A 27,897-nucleotide genomic window follows, 5' to 3' on the forward strand; every position below is an offset into this window, starting at 1 on the left:
ATGTAAAAGTGACATAATGGTGGTCGAATTAATGAACGATCGTGGTTTTTCTAATGATAATCGATTGGGTAGTTGAATTTCGATTTAGCCGATTTTTTGTACGAATGATCTTTGATTATGAATATAGAAAATGAACGGGTCAGATTGTTGAAATCACGTTGTGGTCTTCATAATTATGGTAACAACAAGGTTTCAACGGGAAAGTTATTAGAATTATACTCTTCAAGTGTATTTATATGTAGAAGCTTACATATCGTTCGTGTTTTCAACAATCCGAACCGTTCAAGTTTTAGTTCCTCACTCAAAGAGAATTTTTGCAAAAAATTAGCTTAATTGGAGATGTAAAAGTGACGTAACGGTGGTCAAATTAATGAACGATCGTGGTTTTTCTAATGATAATCGAATGGATAGATGAATTCCGATTTAACCGATTTTTTGTAAGGATGATCTTTGACTATGAAAATAGAAAATGAACGGTTCAGATCGTTGAATTAATTAATTGACGATCGTGGTTTAATAACTTTAATTATAATGGTATTATAAAAGTTGTATATACACATATACATTTATGTTTTATTATAGTTGTAATGTTGTATATAATTTTAAAAGTTTATTACTTTATTATTTATGGTATTACATAGTTTACACTATTATTATTTACTAACATTATAGTATTATATTATAACTTGATAAGCATATTAATAATTTATTAGAGTAAACAAACGAAAATCCTATTAAATATGTTATGATTCCCAAATTGGGCTTTGGGTCGGGCTTTGGGCGGGTCTAAACGGGCCGGGCTTCGGGCGGCCCATGCGCTTCAAAGTAATGGCCCAAGCCCAACCCAAGAGACTTTCGGGTCGGGCCTAATAGGCCAGGAGGGCTTCGGGCCTTGGGCTTTTTGGTGAGCCCTAGTGGGCACAGGATGGGGGGGGACGAGACTTACCTCATCTCGTTCCCATCTCATGATTTGAGTTTGGGATCGGTACGGGACAAGATGGAGGTTTTGGGATTATGGTACCATCTCGTCCCGTACCAAACTGGTTCGGTACGGGTTCGGTACCATCCCGATCCCAGACTAAAAAATAATAAAAATTCAATTATTCAATTTTTATTCAAGATTCATCTTCAAATAATAACTTATAAACATAATATATTTTTATTCAACTATGCAAACGGAACAAGAATTCAAATAATAACCTATTTTTATTCAAGATTGAAAATTCATCTTCAAGACTTCAACAATTCAATTATTCAAAATTCAAAATTCAAATAAACAACAATACAGCATAAATTTCAACAATTCAAATATTCAAAGTTTCAAAGTTCAAACATAAACTCATAAATCAGTAAATCACAATTAAGCCTTATGGCTTATTTATCAAATCCAAACTAAAAAACATAATTAAGCCTTATGACTTATTACATCCCAAACTAAAAAGAAACTGAAAAAACATAATTAAGCATATGGCTTATTACATCACAAACACAACAAACATAATTAAGCATTATGGCTTATTATATCTCAAACTCATAAGTAATTGAAATCCAAATTACTTTCCCTTTGTTTTTGGATTTGAACTCTTCAAACTACCAGTGGCAATAATGGTACATATTCTACACAAAATAATTCATAGCAATTAGTAACTTAGTCCATGAAACTTACAAAACAAATACAAACTTACAAAGCAAACCAAGTAAAGTTTAAGATAATAAACAAAACATTACCTGCTTCAACACTTTCATAAAATTCAAGTTCTTCAAGACAAGGTTTATCTTCTAAATCCAAGTTAAAAAATGAATTGGGCTTAGTGATATTTGGGCCCATTAAATTAAATAAATTTTTAATTAATCGGTACGGGATTGGACTATCCCAGTATTGAACCTTCAGGACCGATCCCATCCCGTTTGAGATCGGTACGGTATGGGATTGGAAAAAAAAAATGGGATGGGACCAAACGATACGGAACGGCACGGAACAGTATGGTTTCGGTATTTTCGTTCTTAATGCCCACCCCTACACTGAACTGACGAGCGTGCCAGGTAAGCCTGGTTTCAGTATTTTTGTGGAAAATGTCTTGTCTATTTTGTTTAAGGAAATAATTTAAAGCTATATTAGTTAGGGTCTATTCAAAAAATTAGATCATGATCACGATCTAATTTATAAAACATCAATTTGTTGATACTTAAATTACAATTACATAAAGAATACGAGGATATATATACAATTTATTTGATCGGGTCATATTCACTTAATTATATATGAATTTAATAAGAATAATGCGAGTATATTTAATAAGGTGAAAATCTTATTTATAATGAATAGGAGACTATTTTCTTACAATTACCTGATGTGGAATGCAACCCAACCCAGATAAGAAATATAACTCAAATACAATCAAGGCCAAACATGACAGAAATACAATATGAAACTATAATAGGGTTTATAAAGATCATTTTATTTCAATAGAGATCACTTTGTCTCACCACATATTTTATGTTTTTTTCTTCTATTTCCATAAATTATTGTGAGAAATAAGTAATGATTATGCTCTACATGGATTATAGGGTTTAGATGTTGGATAAAACATTCTGATGATGGATTTTGATGTTTTATATGAAGGGGTTTGAGTGTTTTTTGAGAGGAAATGATGTTTTATTTAATTAAGAAGTACAATCTTTATAAAGAGCATTCTAAATTAAATTATGGGACTTCTCAAACCAAAGAATTTACAAAGCGAATCAAGCTACACTCTTTGATTGATGATCAAAATATATAAGCAAACACATTTCCATAAATATGACAGAAGAGCCAACCAAATTTTAGTCACACTCTTCTTCGTCTTCTAGCTAGATAGGATTAGAAAACTTAATTTGAGTTGTGAATGTTAACTTTGTGCTTTTGTAAACCTCTGAGAATAGTTTCCCAAACCACCAATATATGGCATCAATACAAAGCGGCACAGCTAATATAAATAGGATTCCCCAATTCAAATAAATTAAGCATATCATAAAGAAAAAAGAGAAAGCTAAGCATCTCATAAAAGTTATTGCCAAAGCAGCTAATTTAATTTATCAAGATGTAAAGGGATTTTCTTTTGTATTAATTTAAACCCACCAAAGACATCAATACTAAATTGTCATGCATTGTTGTGGACAGCCTACTATATATGCATATTATATAGTTCCTTATGGTTTAGCGTAATAATTCAGAGACTGATTTGTGATGTGTTCCAATCTTTTACAAACAAACAAATTAGTTCTCTATCAATTAAGTCAACATCATTAGTACTCGATCAGTTACTTTAGTTCTACTGTAGGGAATTCTAAATATGGGGATTCACCACAAAATTTAAATATGAGACACTTTTCTGTTTGGTGAATTGTACATGTTAGAATGAATTTCAGGATATATATACTTAATCTTTTTTATGTTTTATGATTAATTGATTATCATAGTTGTTGAAATAGACAATCATATATCTTTCTAAAAACAAATCTAGCAGTTAGTTTTTATGAATTTACACCATAGCGTAGAACCATGGCCAACATAAAACTCCTAGCGCGCATAGATTTAGATGCATCAATCAAGCAAAATATTTTATTCTAGATGATTTGGCTTGCTTGTTATATTACTAGATTATCATTCTAAAATCTAAATCATTAAGTAATTAATCACATAAATTTTTATTTAAATGCAGTACGGTAGATTTAGAATATAGCTTGTGAGGTCAATTGCCCCAAATGAAACATATTTTCCCAACTATCTTAATTTTGATTAATTACTTAAAGGACTTTATCATGCATTATTGCGTTTCCTACAAAGATAATTTTTTTGCTTAACTTCTCCTTTAAATGTGTAAGTGTGCTGTTGATGCAAATTCTCGTAAGGTAGATGCAACAACTTAGATATGCTGATCAAGTGCTTCGCTGGATGATGAAGTGGATGCTGGTTGAGATCTTCCTGTAGACAAAAACAAGATCAAAGGAGATGGACCGGTGTGGTACCAGCCAAACACACTCCGATGATGAAATCAGTGGTGGTGTTTGATGGTGGATGAGGAAGAACAAAGGAAGAACTTGGGAGAATGGGAAGAACAAGGCAAATGTTCTGGGTTATTCTCAGCAAGTTGGGTAGGCTCTTTTTTGGATGGAAATGCAAAGTGTTTAGCATGTGTATTGATAGATTGCTAGCTGCTTCATTTTGTGCATATGTGGTGCCTTATATAGGCAAAGGAAAACTTAATGAATAAGTTACCTGCATGTGAATGAATGGTTGCCAGAGACCCACGCACCTGGTCAGACCTAGTTGCATGCTCAGCTGCTTGCTTCCTCAGCATTGAATGCTGCATTGAATGCTCCATTAAATGCAAGGTTGGAAGGTCCAGGCAAACTGTCCAGCAGTCATGAATGCAAGCCTGATATTCTGTCTGTCAGAAGATTGTGTCAGGTGCATTCAAGTGTGGCGGTTCGTCCCATCGTGATCTTCCTGGGAATGGCGGCGGAGAGCCGAGCCGAGCCGATACGAACACATGTTTTCATGTGAAGACACGAAGTCCATGTGTGGTCGGATCGGGCATGGGATTCCAGGCCGAGCCGGTCCCATAGACTGGGGGTCTTTCCGAGCTCTAACCGGTCGACGCCAGAACCCGAAAAGAGGCCATCTCCCGTGCCGAGCCGAGCCGGACCGGGATGATCGTGGGAAGATGGACACTCGATCCCATGGAAGATCATCGGTTCGGCTCGGACCGAACATGGAGGGCCGGCGTGGAGATCCGGTCTGAGCTGGCATAGGCGATGCCGAGTGGTGATGACGTGGGGGTCAAAGTTTTGACCACTGAGAGTCAACTCCGAAGTGGATGTTGACCAGCCACGTGTCGAGCTGTGATTAGCTGTTCGGATTGATGTGGATTTTCCCACAAACAGGAGTCCCCCAACTTCCGATCCGAGCGAGCAGTGGTGGATTGGAAGTTGAAGTGTAAGGACAATCCCAAAGGTAGCATGTTGCTTGATCCGAGCCGAACCCGACGAGCCCAGGTTCCCGAAGATCCGAACACAAGACGACTTGTGATTAGTCAAAATATCTCAGAGACAGGTGAAGAGACGTTTGATTTCTGCATGGGGGAAAGTAAGGGTCACCTCGTTATGGGTATTTTTTGAATGCTTGACAGGTGTCGAGATCTGGCATATGAAGCGCCAGAAATGAAGGGCTGAGATCGGTTTGCATGGGGGTATAAATCATGCCTTTCTCTCTCTTCCCTCTCACTTTCCAACTTTTTCAGAAACTCCCACTCTCTCTCTGCAAACTCTTCCCTCCTCCGCCGTGAATTTCCTCCTACCTCCGTCGTTAGTGCAGCAGTTCGGTCACGGTTTCGGGCAAGCGTAATCATAGACGAAGCCATTCCGAGTGTGTGAGGGGTGGAGGGATTGGCCGGACAAAAACCAGTAAGTGATTCTGTCCATTCTTGAGTTTTTGTGTTTTTCGGGTTTTTCTGGGTGTGTTCTTGGTGTTCTTGAGAAAAAGAACTTTTTGATCCATAAAGTGAGAGAGAGAAAGTAGAAAAACTGTTAGTAATGTCAGAGACTGATTCGAGTGGTCGGCTCGGATCGGGGGAAGCCTTCGAGGGAGACAGTGGGGCCGAGGCGAGCCGAAGCCCATCTGTGGGTGAGGCCGAGCCGAGCCGAAGCCCACCTGCGGGTGAGGCGAGTTGGGATGGCTTGTCCGAAGAGTTGGACGAGGCCGGCTCGGCATTGAACCGCAATCCGGGCGGAGAGCGCCGAGCCCGAGGGGATCAGGAAAACCCCGAGATACTGAGTTCCGACTGGGAACAAGGGACGGTCGAAGGAGGTGACGAAGAACCTCTCGACGTCGAGCCGATCGCCACCATTCCGAGCAGACTCACCTCGGGCTCGGATGAAAAGGATAGGGGGCACGAGGCGTCGACCTCGGCTCAGGGGGTGACGGGGAGTCCGATCGACCCGGACTTCTACGAGGAACTGCCGTGGAAGGCCGATCAGATCCCCAATGAGATGACCGAGTACCATCTCAGGGATTTGAGGAGTAGATACTCAGTCCCCGACTCCGTGCTGATGAGGTTGCCGACCGAGGGGGAGAAGCCGAGCCGACCCCCGATAGGATGGGTGACCATGTACCCGGAGATGTTTGAGAATGGGGTTCGGCTTCCCCTGCACACCTTCCTGCAGGACTGGCTCGCGACGATCGGCGCGGCGCCACACCAGCTGAACCCGAACGTGTACAGGATCATCCTGTCCATGCACATCTTGTGGCACAAAGTGCACAAGTGTGTGCCACACAAGGATATCCTGTTCTGCAATTACGCACTGAGGTCGAAGCAGAGCGAGCTCGGATTCTACAACCTCCAGGCGTACTCGGGGCCACTCTTCGGTGGGAATCCCTCCTCCCAGAAGACATGGAAGAAAAGATATTTCTTTGTCTCTGGGGATTGGGAGTTCGCCGATCCGAACAGAATCACCTCGGCTCGGGTGCCCAGAGCTTTTAGAATTCCAGGTGGGCATTGGGAATTTGGGGCCGGTCCGAGGACAATTTGCATATGTCTTGTGATAATTGTATTATATTTTTGTCTAACTCTTTTTGGTTTCGCCTTCGCAGTCAGCTGGGGCAAGTACAAGCTCCGAGGCGAGCTCAAGGACCAGATCGCCGCGATCAGGGACTCACCAGGAGAGTACTTGTCAACCAAGTTCCTGCTCGGGGAGACTCAGATCCGACAGAGCGGGATCTCCTGGTTTGTGCCCAGGTGGAATCCTAGAGCCGAGAGGGGAATGGCGCCCACGGAACTGGAGGTTCGCCTTAGGAAGAAAGCGGCTCGGAGCGTCCAGAAGAAGGCAGCGGGGCGGACCCCTGCCGAGCCGGTCCAGGCTCCTGCCCCGGCGGCAGCTCAGCCTAGATCTCCTGCGCCGAGACCGGTTCGGCAGGCAGAGAAGAGGAAGGCTCCCCAGGCCGAGGCCCCGGTGGAGAAGAGGGCTCGGGCCGAACCCGGCGGTTCTGGTGCCGGGGCGTCCGGTTCGGCGCCCCTGAAGGCGGTGGAGGTAGTCCCCGGCCTCGAGCCGTTCGTCACGGGCCTCAAGCGCGTGATGACCGCGAGGGTGCAGGAGGGGCTGTGGGCCGATCATGGCGAGCCGGGCTTCAGCCACCAGGCTCTGATCGCATCCCGCCAGGCCATGTTGGTAAGTCTCCTTTACTTCGGATTTTGTCTATTCGCTCGGTTCGGATTAGTAATGAATTTGTTTTTTGTTGTTGTTGTTTTTTTTTTGTTCCCGAGCCGAAGTGTGGCTCGGGTTTAATTGTTTTTGGAACAAATTGTATTTGGTTTTATGTTATTTATCTATCAGTATTTTCTTTATATGATACAAGTTGCTGTCAGTTCGGCTCAGAAATTAAGCTAAAGACATAACCAATAACACATGGACAAGAAAATGATAAAAGTGAAAAACATAATAAAAATCAAGGCATTTTGAGATCGGCTCGGCATGCCGATCGTAATGAAAATGGATGGTAATAATAAATTAGAACTTGTTTTCGGATCAGCTTGATAAGCATAACCAAGATAAGTAAAAATTTAAGGAATGTAAAAATCTCGGATGGGCTCGGCATACCCATTGAGATATTTAGGAATGTAGTGTTTTGAGAAAAATATTCAAACCTACTTTCAGATCGGCTCGGCATGCACGATGAAAGTTTTGGTTGGAGTGTATATTTTTCTTTTAGAAATATCCTGTTGAACGTTAGGACTGTAGGAAGTCACTTCGGCTCAGACAGGGATTTTTATAGACCTGATAAGTCTGTACCATGCCGAGCGTTGGGCCGAAAGTGGCGCGCTAGCTCGGCACGGGAGTTTATAGACCTGATGAGTCTGTAATATGCCGAGCATCGGGCCGGAAATGGCGCGCCCGCTCGACACATGAGTTTATAGACCTGATGAGTCTGTAATATGCCGAGCATCGGGCCGGAAATGGCGCGCCCGCTCGACACATGAGTTTATAGACCTGATGAGTCTGTAATATGCCGAGCATCGGGCCGGAAATGGCGCGCCCGCTCGACACATGAGTTTATAGACCTGATGAGTCTGTAATGCACCGAGCGTCGGGCCGAAAATGGCACTTCGGCTCGGCACATGGGTTTACTATTTTTTCGAAGGAAACACTTAGATCTTTCCTCTTTGTTAGAAGTGTATAGGAGTAGAGTCCCCAGTGTTTGCTTCGAAAAATAAGAAGAAAAATGAGTAGAAAAATGTTCCATCTTTTCATTGATTGGAATGGGTGTTAGGTCGGACAGTCCCCGATCCTAACTACATTTTTACTGGTAATAAGTCTTCAAGTGTTCAGCGTTCCAGCTATGCTTGAGAGGCTTCCCAGCCAGAGTGGCCAAGTTGTAAGTGCCGGGCTTGACTATGCCCGTGATTCTATATGGTCCGGTCCAGTTCGGATCGAATGAGCTCTCTTTGATGGCAAGGGGATTCTTTTTCATGACGAGATTGCCCAATCCGAAGCTTCTGGGTCTGACCCTTTGATTGTAATATTTGGCTACCCTTTGTTGGTAGGCGGCTCGGCAGAGATCGGCGTCGGTTCGCCTCTCCTCGATCATGTCTAGGCCGAGCCGAAGTCCGGCGTCATTGGTCTCGGGATTGTACGTGCCGGTCCGGAATGAAGGAGTCCCCATTTCGACCGGGACGACAGCGTCAGTTCCGAACGCCAACGCATAGGGAGTTTCCTTCGTGGAGTTGCGATAGGAAGTTCGGTAGGACCAAAGTACCTCTGGCAGGAGTTCAGGCCAATTTCCCTTAGCCTTATCTAGTTTAGTCTTGAGGGTTTTCTTGATGATCTTGTTGATGGCCTCGACCTGTCCGTTCGACTGCGGATGGTAGGGCGCGGTGAAGCGCAAGTTGATGTTCAGACGTGAACAAAAACTCCTGAACTTTTTGCAGTCGAACTGCTTGCCATTGTCCGCAATGATGGTGTGCGGCATGCCGAACCGGCAAATGATGTTCTTCCAGACGAAGGTCTCCATCCGTTCGGCTGTGGTTGTGGCCAGGGGCTCGGCCTCGGCCCATTTGGTGAAGTAGTCGACTGCTACCACTGCCATGGTGACTTGCCCTTTAGCCTTCGGCATAGGACCGATCAGATCGAGTCCCCACTGCGCGAACGGCCAGGGGCTGGATATGGAGGTCAGCAATTGGGGAGGTTGATGGGGAACCGCGGCAAATTGCTGGCATTTGATACAAGCGCGAGACAGATGATCTGCGTCCTTATTCAGCGTTGGCCAGAAGTAACCCTGTCTGATCGTCTTGTAGGCGAGGGCTCTTCCTCCCGAGTGGTTTCCGCATATCCCCTCGTGGATTTCTCTCAGCACATCCTGACCTTCTTGGGGAGTGACACACCGCAAGTAAGGCAGGGAGAAACTCCTCTTGTAGAGCTGACCATCGATCATGCTGAACCGAGCCGACCTTGTTTTGATGAGACGTGCTTTATCCCTCTCTGGGGGGAGGATCCCGGAGACCAAGTAGGTGATGATCGGCGTCATCCAGTTCGGCTCGGCCTCGGTTTGCATAACCGTGGCCTCGGTTTCGGCGGTGCTAGGTCTGTCCAGGATTTCGACTGGAACATGCCTGGCGGATCCGGTGTCTGTCGCCGAAGCCAGGCGCGCCAAGGCGTCGGCTCTGCAGTTCTCTGCCCTCGGGATTTGGGATATTCTGTATTCGTGGAAGTTTCCAAGTAGCAGACGAGTCTTCTCGAGGTAAGCAGTCATGCTAGGCTCTCGAGTCTCATACTCTCCCAAAATCTGATTGACGATTAGCTGGGAGTCGCTGAAGATGTTTAGTTTGGTCGCGCCGAGCTCTTTTGCCAATCTGAGCCCGGCGATGAGTGCCTCATACTCTGCTTCATTGTTGGATGCTTGAAATCTGAAGCGAAGAGCATACTCCATCACAACTTGTTCTGGGGAGATCAGAACAAGCCCGGCCCCGCTTCCCATGGCGTTGGAAGATCCGTCCACATAGAGGGTCCAGGTGATGAGATCAACCTGGTCGCGTTCGCCGATTTTGTTCGGATCGGCTGCTGCTGGCATAGCGTCGGCGCGCGGTGGATCCTCCGTCGAGGTGGTCGACTCACAGATGAAGTCCGACATGGCCTGACCTTTGATGGCCGTCCTGGGACGGTAGATGATGTCAAATTCGCCGAGCTCGATTGACCACTTGATGAGCCGACCTGAAGTCTCAGGTTTTGCTAGGATTTGTCTGAGGGGCTGATCCGTCAAGACAACGATAGAATGAGCCTGGAAGTAGGGTCTCAGTTTCCGAGCCGAGCTGACCAGGGCGAGAGCCATCTTCTCGAATTTTGGATATCTGGTCTCGGCGTCGGCGAGGGCTCGGCTCGTATAGAAGACGGGGTGTTGTACACCGCCGACCTCTCTTACTAGAACTGAGCTGAGAGCCGAGTCAGAGACAGAGAGGTAGAGGAAAAGTTCTTCACCTTCCTCTGGTTTGGATAAGATGGGAGGCTCCCCCATGTGCCTTTTTAGATCTTGAAAGGCCTGCTCGCATTGGGGGGTCCATTCTATGCCCTTCCCTGCTCCCCTTAAGGCTTTGAAGAAAGGGAGGCACCGGTCGGTGGACTTCGAGATGAACCGGTTCAGGGCGGCAATTCTTCCAGTCAGACTCTGGATTTCCTTGCGTGTCCTTGGGGACTTCATGTTGATTAAAGCCTGGATCTTCTCCGGATTGGCTTCAATCCCCCGTTGGCTGACCAGGTAGCCAAGGAACTTGCCTGACCGAACCCCAAAGACACATTTGGCTGGGTTCAGCCGCATCTGATACTCCTTCAGGACTCCGAACATGTCTGAGAGGTCCTTGACGTGATCGTCCGCCTTGATGCTTTTGACCAGCATGTCATCCACGTAAACCTCTACGGATTTGCCGATGGATGATCTGAACATGTGGTTGACCAGCCTTTGGTAGGTGGCTCCGGCGTTTTTGAGGCCGAAGGGCATGACCTTGTAGCAGTACATGCCGCGATCAGTTATGAAAGATGTGCCTTCCTGGTCGGACTTGTGCATCAGGATCTGGTTGTATCCAGAGTAGGCGTCCATGAAGCTGAGGAGCTGATGTCCTGCTGTTGCATCGACGAGCTGATCTATTCTGGGCAAGGGAAAACTATCCTTGGGACAAGCCCTGTTCAGATCGGTGAAGTCCACGCACATCCTCCACTTCCCGTTGTTCTTTTTCACCATGACCACGTTGGCAAGCCAGTCGGGGTAGTTGACTTCCCGGATGAACCCGTTGTTTTGTAACTTGGTTACCTCTTCAGCCATGGCGGCGTATCGGACCGGATCGTATGACCTCCTCTTCTGACGGACCGGTTTGCATCCCGGGTCGGTGTTCAGCCTGTGGGTGATCACGTCAGACGATATGCCTGGCATGTCATCGTAAGACCAGGCGAACACTTCCGCGTTGGCACGGAGGAAGTCAACGATGGCAGAACGTTGTTCGGGGCCGATCTGAGTTCCCACTCGGACGAGCCGATCCGGTGTCTCGGCCGAGATCGTTACTTCCTCCCAGGCCTCGGCGGGAAGGGGCCGAGATTCTGGGTTCGGCTCGGAAGTGAAGTCAAATGTTTCCGCCCTCGGCCACCTGCCCGAATCGGCGATGGAGTCAAGCTCCTGCGAGTTCGGCAGCTGACCCTTCTGCTTGATCGAAGCGGCGTAGCACGACCGAGCCGAGCACTGGTCTCCCTGAATGACGATGCAGTCGTCGCCCACCGGACATTTGATGAGGAGGTTGGCGTAATGGACGATGCAGTCAAGGTCGACCAGAGCCGGTCTGCCCAGAATGATGTTGTAGGCTGATGGCCGTTTGACGACAATGAAGTACGTCATGCAGGTCTTCTTGATCGGTCCCTTCCCGAGCGAAAGGGGAAGGTAAATGTGTCCGAGGGGCTGAACCACTTCTCCCCCGAACCCGACCAAGGCAGGTGTATCGGTCTCCAGCTTATCCTCGCCAATGCCCATCTGCGCGAACGCAGAGTGGTAGAGGATGTTGACTGAGCTCCCTCCATCGACGAAGGAGCGCGCAATGGTTGTCCCGGCCACCTCAGCCACTATGACGACCGGATCATAGTGGGGGAAGATGATCTCGTTTGCCTCGTTCGGCTCAAAGGTGACCGGCGCCCAGTCCTTCCGCTGTCTTTTGGAAGTGCTGGGCTGACCTGCCTGGATCGACAAGGACTCGTGAGCTTGAGCCGCCTGTCTGACATACTCCTTCTGGGATCGGTTCGAGCTCCCCACGAAGGTTGGTCCCCCGCCGATTGATCCGATGGCAGCATCCTGGACCTCGATGGTGTTGGTGGGCTTCTTCGGCGCGGCCTTGGGTACCCTAGGCCCACCGGCCAGGAATTGATTGATCTTACCCGCCCGGGCAAGAGTCTCAATCCCGTCGCGGAGGGCGTAGCAATCACCCGTGACGTGGCCGTGATTGGAATGGTACTTGCAGAAGACGCCCTCCTTGATTTTGTCTGGGGGTGGTCCCTTGATCTCCCTTGCGACTGGGAGTTGGTCCTTGACCTTGGAGTAGATTGTCTCCAGACCGGCGTTGAGGGGAGTGTACTCCGTGTACTGGACAAACTTGGGTCCCTTGCCTAGGAGTTGGCGTGGCTCCTCGGTCCTGGTCTTCTTGGATTGGACCTGGGGTTTGGGAGTTGCAACCTCTCCCTCCTTCCTCTTGGCCGAGGTCGGCCTGGGATTCAGGGCCTCCACCTGAGCATCCCACTCCTCAGCTCGCGCCCACTTAGTGGCTTCGGCAGAAAGCTCATCGTAGGTGGAGGGAGGGTTCCTCATCAAGTGGGAGCGGAGTCCCCCGGCGTGCAGGCCTTGCATGAGGGCATTCTTAGCTGACCTATCGTCGCAATCGTCGCACTTCGTATATTCGATGTTGAAGCGGATCAGATAGGCCTTGAGGCTCTCCCCCTCCTGCTGCTTGATGAGCGACATATCGTTCAAGTTGTAGAGTCGTTCGGATACAACCCGATATCTCGCCAGAAAGGCCCTCCGGAGGTCGGAGAAGGAGTCGATGGAGTTCGGTTGGAGGGTTCGGAACCAACCCCGAGCCGAGCCCTTCAAGGTCGAAGGGAAGATTCTGCACTTCGTGGCTTCAGATGCCTGGCGGGCCTCCATGGCGTATCTGAAGCTGTCAAGATGGTCGTAGGGATCCTTGGTCCCGTCATACTGATCCATCTTGGGGGGCTTGGTGTCGCGGGAGACCTCAGCATCCATGATTCTGCTGGTGTACGGGAGGGGAAGTTCCTCCCCGTGGTCGGCTCTACCGGTATACCCCCTGGAGACCTCGACATGTCCGAGCCGATCGTGGACGCTTCGGATCTGGTCCTGGACCAAAGTCCGAACAAGATTTTCCACATTGGGCGGGGTCGGCTCGGCCGCATTTTCCCCTGAGCACTCGGCCTGGTTGCCGAGTCTCTCACTCACCGGCTGACGAGTGAGCCTCTCGCTCGCCGGTTGTCGATCCGACATGATCATGGTGGACCCCAGTCGGTCGCTCACTGATCGCCTCCCCGAGTGAGTTCCTGATGGGGAAGGATCCTGACTGGCGATAGGGCCGAGTCTATTCCGAATCGGGCCCCTGGTTTCGGCCGAACCGGCAGGACTGTTGGCCCCCAACCTTGATTGGGCCGGGGGTCGTCGATTTGTATTCGGGTCGGCACGGTCTCCGCCCGAATTCCTGGGGGCACGTTTCCCGAAAGCCGCCTGTTTTTGCTGAAGAAGACGGTGGGCGTTCACGCATTCGGCCTGTTCGGCCGGGGGCATGTCCTCGAAGCCCGGGAAGACGTGATCCGAGTCCTGCTGATCGGTCTGGTCGTTCGGCTCGGCAGGAGTGCTTTGCCGAGAAGGAGACGGCGAAAGGACCTCCTCCTCGGTTCGGGTCCGGCGTGATCGGAAGCCCGATCGTCCACTATTCTCGAGTTGAGCACGGTGGCGTGCAAGTTCCCCGGCCAGCTCGGCCTGTTTTGCGAGCAGCTCATTATTCTGCTTCAGGAGTGCATTCTCAGCGGCCAGATGTCGCTGACTCTCCTTAAGGAGTTTGTGAGCGGCTCGGATCTTGGAGGGACCTTTGGACTTTGGCGTCCTGGGGAGTTGTGCTCCCCTCGTTTTCTCAGGTGTCTCAGGCTGATGTTGTTCATCATTCTGAGACGCTCCTGAAGAAGAACTGGTGTCCCGAAATATGGTAGTCATGATGACTTGCGTGGAGGAAGAGCTTAGCGTTTGCGGTGATGAACACAACGGCTGAAGTCAGCTTCCCACAGACGGCGCCAATCTGTTGATGCAAATTCTCGTAAGGTAGATGCAACAACTTAGATATGCTGATCAAGTGCTTCGCTGGATGATGAAGTGGATGCTGGTTGAGATCTTCCTGTAGACAAAAACAAGATCAAAGGAGATGGACCGGTGTGGTACCAGCCAAACACACTCCGATGATGAAATCAGTGGTGGTGTTTGATGGTGGATGAGGAAGAACAAAGGAAGAACTTGGGAGAATGGGAAGAACAAGGCAAATGTTCTGGGTTATTCTCAGCAAGTTGGGTAGGCTCTTTTTTGGATGGAAATGCAAAGTGTTTAGCATGTGTATTGATAGATTGCTAGCTGCTTCATTTTGTGCATATGTGGTGCCTTATATAGGCAAAGGAAAACTTAATGAATAAGTTACCTGCATGTGAATGAATGGTTGCCAGAGACCCACGCACCTGGTCAGACCTAGTTGCATGCTCAGCTGCTTGCTTCCTCAGCATTGAATGCTGCATTGAATGCTCCATTAAATGCAAGGTTGGAAGGTCCAGGCAAACTGTCCAGCAGTCATGAATGCAAGCCTGATATTCTGTCTGTCAGAAGATTGTGTCAGGTGCATTCAAGTGTGGCGGTTCGTCCCATCGTGATCTTCCTGGGAATGGCGGCGGAGAGCCGAGCCGAGCCGATACGAACACATGTTTTCATGTGAAGACACGAAGTCCATGTGTGGTCGGATCGGGCATGGGATTCCAGGCCGAGCCGGTCCCATAGACTGGGGGTCTTTCCGAGCTCTAACCGGTCGACGCCAGAACCCGAAAAGAGGCCATCTCCCGTGCCGAGCCGAGCCGGACCGGGATGATCGTGGGAAGATGGACACTCGATCCCATGGAAGATCATCGGTTCGGCTCGGACCGAACATGGAGGGCCGGCGTGGAGATCCGGTCTGAGCTGGCATAGGCGATGCCGAGTGGTGATGACGTGGGGGTCAAAGTTTTGACCACTGAGAGTCAACTCCGAAGTGGATGTTGACCAGCCACGTGTCGAGCTGTGATTAGCTGTTCGGATTGATGTGGATTTTCCCACAAACATGTGCGATTCAGATTAATATAATAAAATACATGTAGGTCGTTCATGCATATTAATTAATAATATTACAGCGCATAATATATCAAACTTTTTTTATATATGAGATTACTAACCATTCCACTTATCTATGCCTTGGATATGGATCGATATCTGTTCTAGTAATCAAGATTGTAGAGTAGCAATCCATTTTGTCTGGATTTCATTATTATATATAATCTATTAGCTGATATATCATGGCTCCAAAGTCTAACAACTACACTGCAGCTTGATAAAGGCATGATAATTTTTGGGACGACGTACCAAAAATAAACAAAATGATCCAACAAACTAATAACTCCAATAATTAACTAACCAATATCTACCAATTAGTGCAACCACCCACACCATCACCCTTTCATAGTTTTTGCCATATATAGTTCAATTCATATAAATAAGTGAGGGGTCTAAAAACATTTCTTGGTAGGGCCTGACCAATTAAATAGAAATAATGAGCATTGTTTTGCTTGTTCGATCATCTCATTTTCTTTGAGATATTTTGTCGAACAACTTATTTTAGTTAACTAAAACAATTTATTAAATAGAAAGAATGTTGAATGGGTCAATTTTCTTCACTCGCCTTCGTATGGATTGGTCATAGAGATAGAGTAGCAATATATATAGTATCATATACTATAATCATATATGTGTTGGTATACAGCATGCATGCATATATAGTTATATACCCACTACGCATTAATTAAATTTGTGGGTAGTTTTAAGATTAGGAAATTAATTGATGAATGGATTTAATAAGAGACAGTTGTATATAAGGCCGTGATTTCCATAAATATTCTATGAAGCTCAAGTTTCGCTGCACCTAAAAATGATGCGTCTGGCTCTCATCTGAAAACTTTAAAAAGCAGGAATTGATGCCTTCTGCATCTATTTATGTATATGCAATATTTTCTATTCCCTGCTGGCCGGTGTGGTGAGTAAATACAAGAAAGAATTGTGTGATAACTTAATAGACCACTAATAAGTGAGAAACAAAATTAAGAAATGTGACACCAACTCAAAACAAATCTCAACGTATAGGATGATGATTCATTTGTTTATATATTTGAACCTATTTTTAGTCTTATTTGTTTCACACAAAAAAAATAGTATCAGACATAATATGATAACAAAATTCAGAAAAATATATATACATATAATCAAATAAAAGAACACAATGATTCTTGCACAAAATGCAGTGAATTAAGGCTAACATCAGACGGCTTTCATTACCAAATTAGTAAGAGGTTGGTAGCCTTCATTATATGCAATTAACCAAGAGAGAGAGAGAGAGAGAGAGAGCAAGCACAAAACCTATTACTAAATTAATACTTCACTATATATCTTCCTTATAAAGAACAAAGAAACTACATACTAAGTAATTATCAACCTTGTTTCTTTTTTCTCTAACAAGACAAATTTACTTACTATTACACAAGTTGGGATAAGTAGCAAATTTGTACATCTTAAACTTTGTAGAAGGAAAATCAACTGAGAGTAAAACAATGTCCAAGTCTTATTTCAAAAGTACTAGGTGAAGTTTCACATTTGGATTTTTACGTCTTACTTAAATATCTTAAATTTCTCTAGAGTATTACCGATGTGAGATTCAAAGTTATCACAAAAAATAAGACAACTAACTTATAACCAAGTCCATCTACTATACACATATACAAATACATGTACACATTATCTAATGATAGAAAACTACACATGACACATACACACACCCACTATTCAAAAATTCAATGGTAAAATTATGTCTGCATAAAGTGCAGTGTCCGCATGGTAGCCAAAGCACTTATAATTGTTTCGAAATGTATATTTATCCACTAAAACTAAGTGTAACATATTTAACTTTGAGAACTGCATTAAGCAAGTGTTACATATTTCTTATTATATATATATAAATCAACGAAAGTTGTACATTTTCAGTTGCCTATTTTGGAATTAAGAAGTTGCCTTAAAAGGCCTTAAGCAATGAATTTCTTATTCAACTATTCAAGTTACTCATGGAAATTGGAGGAGATGGATGAATGGAGCTCCCAGCGAACTGCCAAGTCCATTTAAACCCGCGTATGTAATTACCACTCGAACACTAACAAAAAGCAGCAGCAGTAGCTATTTATAGTTATAGAACTTATAGTCATATACTCGTAAACTAAAAGATCTTTTTTCCGATTCCAAAGAGTCCCATCACGCCAGCTGCTATGTCTTCCTGTACTCTCTCTCTCACTTCACTCATTACTCGTCTCTCTCCGAGACTCTTCTGATTAAGCTCTCACAAACCCACTTATGAAAAAAGCAGCTTCAGAATTCTAAATGTCTGCCTCTGACGCCAAAACTGAGCACATGAACGACCAGCTCTCCCAACAAACCTCAATCTTCGGTCTTCGTATGTGGATCGTTCTTGGGGTTGGCGTTGGAGCTGCTTTTGTGCTCCTTCTGTTCCTCATTTCTCTTTGGCTGGCCTCCAAGCGATCCAAGAACAAGCATTCTCAAACACCCACAATCCCAATTGTCTCCAAAGAGATCCAAGAGATCAGGGTCGTCGACCATGCCCGGACCCACAACCCGAACAAGACCCAAATCCAAGCCTACTCGCTTTCTGAACCCGACCCAGTTCCCAGAATCGAGAGGCAAGCCTTGCTTACACCTACAGAGGAGGAGAGCGCAATGGGGTATCATAATATTCACATTGAGATTGGCAAGGACCATAGGATTACTTTCCCAGAACGGAATGGGAGGTCTTCTTCTTCACATGGAAGTGGGGAGGGTCGTGGTGGTGGTGGTGGTAGTGGTGGTGTTGATCAGGCGGCTATGGTGGGCCCTGAAGTTTCTCACTTGGGGTGGGGACACTGGTACACTCTGAGAGAGCTTGAGGCTTCCACAAATGGGTTTGTGCACGAGAATGTTATTGGCGAAGGAGGGTATGGGATTGTTTACCATGGTGTGTTGGAGGACAACACTCAGATTGCTGTCAAGAACTTGCTCAACAACAAGTATTTTTCTTTGAATTCCCTCTTTTTCTTTTCTAATGTTTTGTTGGACATTTGTGTTCTTGTAATTTGTGGTTTGAGTAGTGCTTGGTTAACTTAATTTTGTTAAAATTTGTGCTGTATGAGCTTGTGTCATTGAATTGATGGATTGAAAATTGGGTATGCGATAGGGGACAAGCTGAGAAGGAGTTTAAGGTTGAAGTTGAGGCAATTGGACGAGTTCGGCATAAGAATTTAGTTAGATTGCTTGGTTTCTGTGCTGAAGGAGCTCATAGGTACTCTGTTTTTGCCTAATTAACCTAAGCTTCATTATTTCAATTTTACCCTTTTGGTCTTGCAAACTAGAGTTTATCAATTCTATGGTAATTGATCACAATATCGATTTGACCCAAAATCTTTTTAACTGCTTTGATGTTTCATCTTCAAGTCATTTATGTAGTATTGCTTGTTTCCCTATGTGATAGGATGCTTGTGTATGAGTATGTTAACAATGGGAACTTAGAACAGTGGCTTCATGGGGATGTAGGGCCTTGCAGCCCTCTGACTTGGGAAATTCGAATGAATATCATACTGGGAACAGCAAAAGGGTATGATGCAAATCAATTTAGAATTCACATTTTTGATTTTACTAATTGATTTTCCTTCCTTCCCCTGCCTCTCATCCGTGGCATTGGTCATAACTTGTAGGTTAACATACCTTCATGAAGGACTGGAACCCAAGGTTATTCATCGTGATATAAAATCGAGCAACATTTTACTTGACAAGCAGTGGAATTCCAAGGTGTCAGACTTTGGCCTTGCCAAGCTCATTGGTTCTGAGATGAGCTACATTACTACCCGTGTCATGGGAACATTTGGGTATGTTTGGACAATTGGACCCTCCCTCCATATGCATATATGTGTGTGTGTGTGGTCGTGAACTTGCATTAAATATTTTTATGTGATAACAACTTGTTTCTGCCTTTTTGAAGCTATGTAGCTCCTGAATATGCAAGTACGGGCATGTTGAATGAGAGAAGTGATGTGTATAGCTTTGGGATTCTTATCATGGAGATAATAACTGGAAGGAATCCGGTTGATTATAGCCGACCACCAGAAGAGGTTTGGACAATATTTCTAAGCACTTTGTTGAGAATACATCTAAATCATTTAAATAATCTTTCTTACGGTTTTCTGTTTTCCCTCTTTCCTCTAATGTTTCTTTTAATAAAAAGTTGAGAATTTTCAGGTGAACTTAGTTGAGTGGCTTAAGAGGATGGTTGCTAACAGGAATCCAGAGGCAGTATTGGATCCCAAGTTACCTCATAAGCCAACTTCTAGGGCATTGAAGCGGACTCTTCTTGTAGCTTTACGTTGTGTGGACCCAAATGCACAGAAGCGGCCAAAAATGGGGCATCTTGTACATATGCTAGAAGCTGAAGAGGCCCCATTCAAAGATGTATGTATGCGCTTCTGATTGAAAATCAATTTAAGTTCTCTCTGTTTATCTTCCTCTCTTTTGATTTCTTTTGGTACTTGAAATACTTTCAAGTTCAATATAGCACAATACATAAGAAAGGTAACATATTACATATCACATCGCCTGATGCTGTAAATATGGAAAGATCAACGATGCTCACAGCACTGATGCTAGCTATAATTCCACTGCTATTCAACCATTTCCTTCTCCATGTAGTTCATTTATACATTATGGTTTATGACTTGGTTGGGCCTTACTCTCACCTTTCCCTTAAAATATTCATTTATCCCTTTGATGCTATCATTTCTTCATCTAGATGTTTCAATTAAGTTTTGTAACTTATCAACTTGTGAACACATTGGTTTAGGATCGTAGATCAAGAAGGGATGCAGGATGCTCGAACGGTGACAATGTGAAGGATGGCTTGAAAGAGAAGCAGGTAATAGAATCAGGTGATAGTAGTGGGTATGAAAGTGGCATGCATTCCGATAAGACAAGATGGAGACATCAAGATGAAAAGCAGTGAAAATTTTGCCAAACTCGTTTGAAGTGGGTTGCAGATCTTGTACTCATTCAGAAGCTGGCCATTGCAAATGTTGACAGTGTTAACCAATTACATGGTGGCTTTTACAAGGTTTGCTGATTTTATAGCTTGTGTTTTGCTCCATATACTTTCTAAAAGAGCATCTTATTCAAAAGTTTTGGCAAATGCCATTTTTCAGTAGAGCTTTGAGCATGAGCTGTGTAATATAATTTATTTAATCACATTCTTGTCATTGTCAAATAAAAGATTTGCATATATGTAACAAATTCAAATCCAAATGATAGTTCCCTGAATCATCTACTGAACTCCTACCTCATTGTCAAGATTGTTGTTGCTGCAGAGAAATGATATTTGGTGGCATTAAGATTTTAATTTACTTGTATGAAGAGGCAAAGATGAAACTGGAAGTAACTTGTTTGATCAACCAAGCCCCAAAAGGCCAAAAGTGAAGTCCCTAAACCTAATGGTTTTAGACATTGAAATCATGCTAATTAGGTGGTCATTTTCAAGCCATTGACACACTATGCACAGCAACTTTTCTTTTACAAACTAGAGTACCTAGGTGACATGCAGAAAAGTTATTTTCAGGGACAACCCACATGATAGCAATTACAGTTCCTATCAAGTGGGGACACATGCATATGGTCCATTGTTGCAGCTTGTAATTTGTGGCCTCCTTATATATATACTTCATATTTAAAAAACTCTAAATAGACAAACATGTTATTCTCAAATAGATTGGACCTTTGGTAATTGTCACAGTTTTGTAATTGATGAAATTATATCCTTGATTTCACTTCCATTTCCATAGATCTAATCTTTTTTTTTTTTTTTTAAGTTCCTGCTGGACTAAACTACTGTGGTACTGGCAGATTTCCTGATAAGATCAATCCCTTCTAGGCCACTCTTTTTCTCTTCTTTTCTTAAAAAAAAAAGGAACAAAAAAAGAAAAAAAAGTTATCAAATTTGGGAAGAAAATGCGTGGCTGCTACCAACTAAAACTATCCCCTTGACCGCATTTCTAGGCAACTGGGCAATAAACTTATAATGAATTGATCGACATGCAGGTCCCTTAAAAGTTGTGTGACACTCAGCTCCCATTTATTTTCGGATTATTGAATGAAGTGAATTTCTATTATTGAATATATCAAACGAGATATTTATTTGAGTTGCACGAAAAAAATTTGAACTTAGGATCTCTAAGGGTGTGTTTGGTAACGTTTTACAAAACGATTTTTCATTTTATAAATTCAAAAAATGACAAAAATGTGTTTGGTTGCTGTATTAAGAAAACAGTTTTTGAAAAACACAAAATATAATTTCTAGTTTACAGTGTAAATTTAGAAAACGACTAAATGATGTTTTCAGTGAATTTAGAAAACATAGATAACACAGATACAAATATAAAAAAATTACAACTAAAAAAAAAAAAAAAACATGTGATCTGCACCTCCTCCCCACCTAGCCAGACCCACCTTCGGCGGCAGCCCTATCCCCCGCCGCTGCCCACCTCACCCATCTCTCTTCATCTCTCCTCCATTTCTCTATTTCTTTTTTTCTTTTTTTTCTCTCTCTTCCCATCTCTCAAAATATATACTTTGTAATCCCTCTATAGTTTCCAATTTCCGCTTCAATAAACGGATCAAAACTCTCCGTAACATCTATGACAGGAAGCTCACGAACCTTAACAACTTTTACATAGAGAAAATACATCTGTTCAACTAGATCATAGTTGCTTGCAGTGTTGTCTCCATTAATAATACGGCCACCAACAATTCTTCCACCTCCAAGGTAGTCGCGCCGACCGAGGTGGGTTGGGTTTTATAAAACTTCTCTTATTTTTAATTATATATTTTATGAAATTAATTAATAATAATTTATAATTAATATCTTTTGTGAATATAATTATTTGGTTGTAATAATTGGTTAATATCAAATGTGTTTTCATTATTTTTGTTTTATATAATTGCTTTTTAATTACGCTACCAGACGCCTTCTCATATTTTGAGAATGCAAAATTTAATTTGTCATTTTCATTTACAATACAGTTTTTAGAAAATTGTTATGTAAAACGTTACCAGACCGGCCCTAATATTGTGGCAAAAAATATTACTAAATCAATAGCTAGTTAGTCTAGTGAGAAATTACGCTTATCATATTCTATTTTGAAACATAATAAATTAAAATGTTCATTGATTTTAACTACTAAATTTCAATAACTTTTTAATTTAGGTACCAAAATTAAATAGCATTTTAGATTAGGTACTAGTTGAAAGGTCAAAAAAATTAATAAAGTAAAAGGTATTAGAATTTACATATATTACATCACATGCCACTACAATAAAAAAATAAAAAAAATTTTATATCACAAATATTACATTAATTTATACTATATTGTATTAAAAAAAATCAATCCAGTCACAACTTAACTGTGATTGTCTTGGTAAATTGAAAGAGACAACTCACACCACTATACTATATATTATTTTGAGTAAAAATATTGTTTTGACATCTATTTATACTATATTGTAGTATAATTTCTCTAAAAAAAAATTCAATTAAGTCACAACTTAACTGTGACTGTCTCACAACTTAGATGTGACTGTCGTTCAGTCACAACTAAATTTGAAGTTGTGAGTGTCGTACAGTCACAATTAAATGTGAAGTTGAGACTACATTAGCAAATTTTCAAGATAATATAAAAGTCTCAAGGACAATTTTGTTAAAATCTTATAAATTTTAACTATCACTCATCATATGTAGGCCAAAAGATAAAATTGTCAAATGGAAAAGGCTCAAATCAAAGAGGCCAATATATTTGTGACCTAATCTAAAAAACTACATTTAAATTTGTAGTTCAATTGAAAAATTATATGGTCTTCATGCTATACTAAAAAATTATTGAGATTTGGTATTTAATCCTAATTTTCTATAAATTAAATTGAAGGAAAGTCTATATGTGATATAAATACACTTTTACCCTTGGATGTTGTCAGAGTTTATATTTTTTATAATAGAGTACAGTTTTCTACCATTAAATCTAAATATGTTAAATTTAGTGGCTGTACCGCATGAGTTCTTGTAAAAAAAAAAAAAACAAGTGGCCCCTAACATTTCATTATGTTGCCCAGCACTGTGAGAACTGAGAGCTAAGTTTATATAATAATAGGCTATACACCGTCACAGAGTCCACTGTTAGGATCACAATTATGTCCCGCCCACATATCAATGGGCACCACCTTGTATTCTGTAGGTGGCAAAAGGAATTTTGAAATTTGGACAATTGGACTATCATCAGTTCATCACCCAACTTGGAGACATAACATAACATAAGATATTGTTATGCCAAAATGTATAAAAGAAAAGGAAAGAAAAACAGAAAATTTGTTGTCCAAAAATTGTTACGTTTTATAATTTTATTAACTTATATTCAAATAGATGATTATATTAGTCAAAGCATATGAGAAGTTCACCATACATTTCCGAATTTTTCATACTTACCCGAAGACCCTAAGAAATTATACTCATAAAATTTGAATGATAAGACTCAATAAATACTTTTAAAAAATTATGTCCGTGAGGTTCAAAAATTACAAGGGTGCAAATGTGCAATGCAACAAGCAAAAGGGCAAAAATTATATCCAAATTGAGACAGTCATAGCCAAAACTGTTCCACACAACCATTGCAGCCGGACTGATTTGCTATCCCGAGAAGCAGAGTTACTGCCGGGAGCTTGAGGTGAAGAGGTGGTGGTGGCGGCAGCCGGGGGAGGGGGAGAGAGTACTGGGACATCGCACGTACCAGATGTAGCATTTGCCTGCTCATACATGATAGATTACAAGCCGAACTCAAATGATTGTACTATTTTCCTTGCTTGATCAATTCATAAAGTTCTAATGGTAAATTTCAAACATAAAAAGAAGTAAAGGTTGCAAACCTTGCAATATGTAATTCTGTCACAGCCACATGTCAGATGACCATTTGCTTCATCCACTGCTTCTGGGGCTCCCCCGCCGTCACTTTTCTGCAACAGAGAGAAAATCAATAGGTTAGGCAAATGCATGTCAATCTGTCCTTTGTTCTAATTGACCCTGTTGCAAGGATTTTCCAATGGAAAATGTGTCAAAGCATACCTGGTAATAATCAACAGCAATGAAGTTTGGCCACCGTTTCCCAGCTGCAGCATAACACGTTTTTGTCATGCTCATTAAGGGAGCTGAATTGTCTCCGCAACTTGCTGATGCATTGGGAAGATCTCGAAAATAGTTCACGAGAACCAGTTTTTTAGATTTTGTGTCCATAGGAGATGATTCAGCACGATTCGGACACGAACCATTTACCATCCCGCCATTTCCATCTGAGAATTTAGTACACAAACAAAATTGAGGAAAATCTTTAGTTAGGAACTTAATCTTTAGAAGTGCAGTATTAATCATATGATGTTGAGACTTTGGTTTTAACCTAAAAGCTGTTACATCCTTCAAAAGTGCAAGAAGTACCCAAATGAATGAATATAGACTTTGGAACAAACATCAAATAAACTATCTGGTGAGGTGCATACCATTATTGATCATATTGCACATATTCTTTCATAATGCGTAAAACCAGTGTGTAGGGTCCTGAGTTGAAGTTGTATTTCCTTGAATAAACTAAAAACTAGACGGCTTGAAAAGTTTAAGAAATGGGACTCACATTGATTTTCTACCACATAGTTCCACTCATAAGCAATTCCATCTGAAGCCTCTTTAGCTGACTTAGAGGTGAAGACCACCAACCTCTGATTGTTCTTGACCATATCATCAACAGTTGGCCAATCTTCCCCATTCGTTGGCATTCGAGCAATTGGGAACATATATTTTTTGAGGTCAGCTGCATTAAAGACGTTTATCAAGCCACTTGGAGATGTTACATAATCCTCGATAAAAATGGTCACAATCTCTGAGGGGTTTGCGTCCAGAAACGCTCTAATCTCTTTCAGCACGTTAACAGCAGGTTGCTGCAGAGAACATTGGTGCACAAGCAAAATCAGTAAATCAAAAGCAGCATTTTACTATAATAAAATTGATTAAGAGTGAAGTTAAACTGCTGATAAAATTTTTTTGAAGCACTTACAAATGCTGTGAAGTTGTAACACTTGCCACCAGTTGAGTGACATAACCAGATGTCGTTGTTGAAGTCATACATATCCAGCATAAACCCTCGAACGCCATTCTACCAAGATATAAAAAAAATAAAAATAAAAACCATAGAAAGGGTCTTTAGCAGAACATTTGAAACAAGTAAAATCTAATCGAACTTTAACACAAAAAAGTAGAAATTTAAAAGAAAAACTTTCAGAAGAAATAATTCACTTTAATACATTTAGATACACCTAAACCAGAAAAATCAGTGGTAGGAAGTAGACTTTCAGCATAACTGCATGGAGGGTGTTGAATGCTTTAGGTGGGTTTGGTGGATGCTTGTCCTTTAATCTAAATAATAAACACCCAAATAGGTTCTATTTCTTATTTCTTAATCCAAGGGACAGGTATTTTAGCAAAAAGAAAAGGGGGACAGCTAATACATGTGCATCAATGACCACTCACAGACCCACATATGCTTAATTTGGTACTTTTCATTGTTTTAGAACCCTTTTGATCTTTTCCCTTGTTAGCTTTTGCTTCACAATCCTGTCTACCCCTTAAAAACAATCATGCTTTTCAACCTATTGATGTGCAACACACACCAAATGGGATTTGACTTTGAGATCTCTGGGTTTAAACTTTACTGTATGTAAAACACACACACACTAACACACACCAAATGACTAAAGTTCAACATGAGCCAACTTGCTCTAGATTTAGTGCCACGTCATCATCAACCAAATAAGAAAGTAAATGAAGAATAATCTATAAAAAATGAATAATATAAACAAATGAAGAATAATATAGAAAATCACGCCCGTTCAAAATGTTCTTTTCCTCTTTGGTCTGGTCAACCTATTGACTCTTGACTAAAGTTCCACCGAGCCACATTGGCATGCAAGGATATTTACGTTTCCAATAAAGAAAAAAAATCCAACTTTCAATCAATAATTAAATTTCAAAAAAAAAATTTCAATTTCGTTGAAAATTAAAATAAAAATAATTGAAACTTTTAATAAAATTTTGATAATTTCATTTGGTAGTATTTCAAAACCTTAAAAAAATAGAAATTTCGAGATTTAATTCAATGCTTTCAATTACCCAAAAATAGTTTTCGACCAAAAATAATAAAAAACAAACTGTCAAAAACAGAACAAAAACGAAGGGCACAGCACAGCTACAGAACAGAGGAATATTAAAAAAAACAGAGAAACAAGAAAAGAAAAAAGAGAAAAACTTACATTGAGTTGAGAGGTAACGGTGTCATTCTGGTTCATTGGAGCGATAATTAAGGAGCCAGTGGAGGACCTCGCCCCAGCTAGAGAGAACGAGTTGTGGGTCGTTAGCCATGAATACTGATTGAATGGCAGGTCTTTTACCTAATAATAATAATTATATTAATCGCCAATTACAAATCATACCTGCAACCCTCGTGCACAAACTAATAACGCATTAATTAAACACAACGAATTTATGTAATTTAATGAAGAAAATGATTACTTTTGATGTGGGGTTGGTGGGTTGAATCCGGGTGCATCTGGGTCGGGTATTGCCGTTTGCTGCGCATGTCTGGCAGTTCAACCCGGCGTCGCAGTCACCGTCTTTGGAACAAGTCTCTCCGATCTGTTTGGCATTTGGGAAAAAACCCAGAAGTTAAAAAACTGATATAGAGAAAATGAATTACGATATAAGCTGAAAAAAAGGAAAAAAGAAAAAACCTTGAGACTGGAAGAGGAAGAAAATAGGCAAACGCAGATGAACAGGGCTTGAAGCTGGGGACTAATTAAGAAAGTTCCCATTTTGATATGCTCTCTGCAAAATTGAAGAAGTACCAAAAGAAGCAAGAAATAAAAAAGGGTTAAAAATGGGTTAGTTAATGTGAATGTGGGGTTTATGGTGGCAAAAGAAGAAAGCTTACCTTATAAATTTCCTCCAGGTTTCACTTTTCTTTCTGGGTTTTGGCTACAAAATCCAGGTTTCACTTATGAATGTGTTTTTTTTGGTTTAAAAGTGGGGGAAAAAGAGCGTAGTAGTTGCCTTTTCCCTCTCTTTTTCCTCGTAAGGAAGGCGGGGTGGGGTGGGGTTGGATTTTTTTTTTTTTTTTTTTCCTTTTGGACAGAAGTTCCCTGTGACTTCTGGGTTACGTTGACATATGGCTATAGAAGCAAAGACAGAAGAGAAGAACAACAATATGGAGGTGTCGTATGATGTTTTGGCTTACCAAGGTTGTCATTTTGTCAATGTGATAACTCAACAAGGTTTGGTGTGAGTCATACAAGTCTCTCAAGGAAACGCGTTGTAGTAGTCCCGTTAGGTGCGGAGCTCT

At 42.3% G+C, this 27,897-nt stretch overlaps 3 protein-coding genes across 3 annotated transcripts in view; 2 read left to right on the top strand and 1 right to left on the bottom strand.

The window, feature by feature from the left end:
• The window catches only part of NAPRT2 (nicotinate phosphoribosyltransferase 2), an 84,520-nt gene that overhangs the window by 20,250 nt on the left and 36,373 nt on the right, over positions 1-27,897 (top strand). The window lies entirely within an intron of this gene.
• Positions 17,622-20,770, top strand: LOC147284425 (putative serine/threonine-protein kinase At1g01540). The gene is made up of 7 exons (XM_086243444.1): positions 17,622-18,447; positions 18,615-18,719; positions 18,909-19,031; positions 19,132-19,302; positions 19,416-19,545; positions 19,673-19,882; positions 20,271-20,770. Exons 1-7 carry the CDS (start codon positions 17,768-17,770, stop codon positions 20,427-20,429), a joined length of 1,578 nt encoding a protein of 525 aa, XP_086099570.1. The 5' UTR covers positions 17,622-17,767; the 3' UTR covers positions 20,430-20,770.
• On the bottom strand, positions 23,854-27,778 carry LOC147284426 (PI-PLC X domain-containing protein At5g67130-like). The gene is made up of 9 exons (XM_086243987.1): positions 27,490-27,778; positions 27,290-27,383; positions 27,072-27,194; positions 26,813-26,950; positions 25,561-25,659; positions 25,141-25,444; positions 24,582-24,805; positions 24,386-24,472; positions 23,854-24,265 (listed from the first exon to the last, which is right to left on the bottom strand). Exons 2-9 carry the CDS (start codon positions 27,368-27,370, stop codon positions 24,083-24,085), a joined length of 1,239 nt encoding a protein of 412 aa, XP_086100113.1. The 5' UTR covers positions 27,371-27,383; positions 27,490-27,778; the 3' UTR covers positions 23,854-24,082.

Source organism: Dryas octopetala, chromosome 5, assembly GCF_963921425.1.
Source record: "Dryas octopetala chromosome 5, drDryOcto1.1, whole genome shotgun sequence".
Lineage (NCBI taxonomy): Eukaryota > Viridiplantae > Streptophyta > Magnoliopsida > Rosales > Rosaceae > Dryas > Dryas octopetala.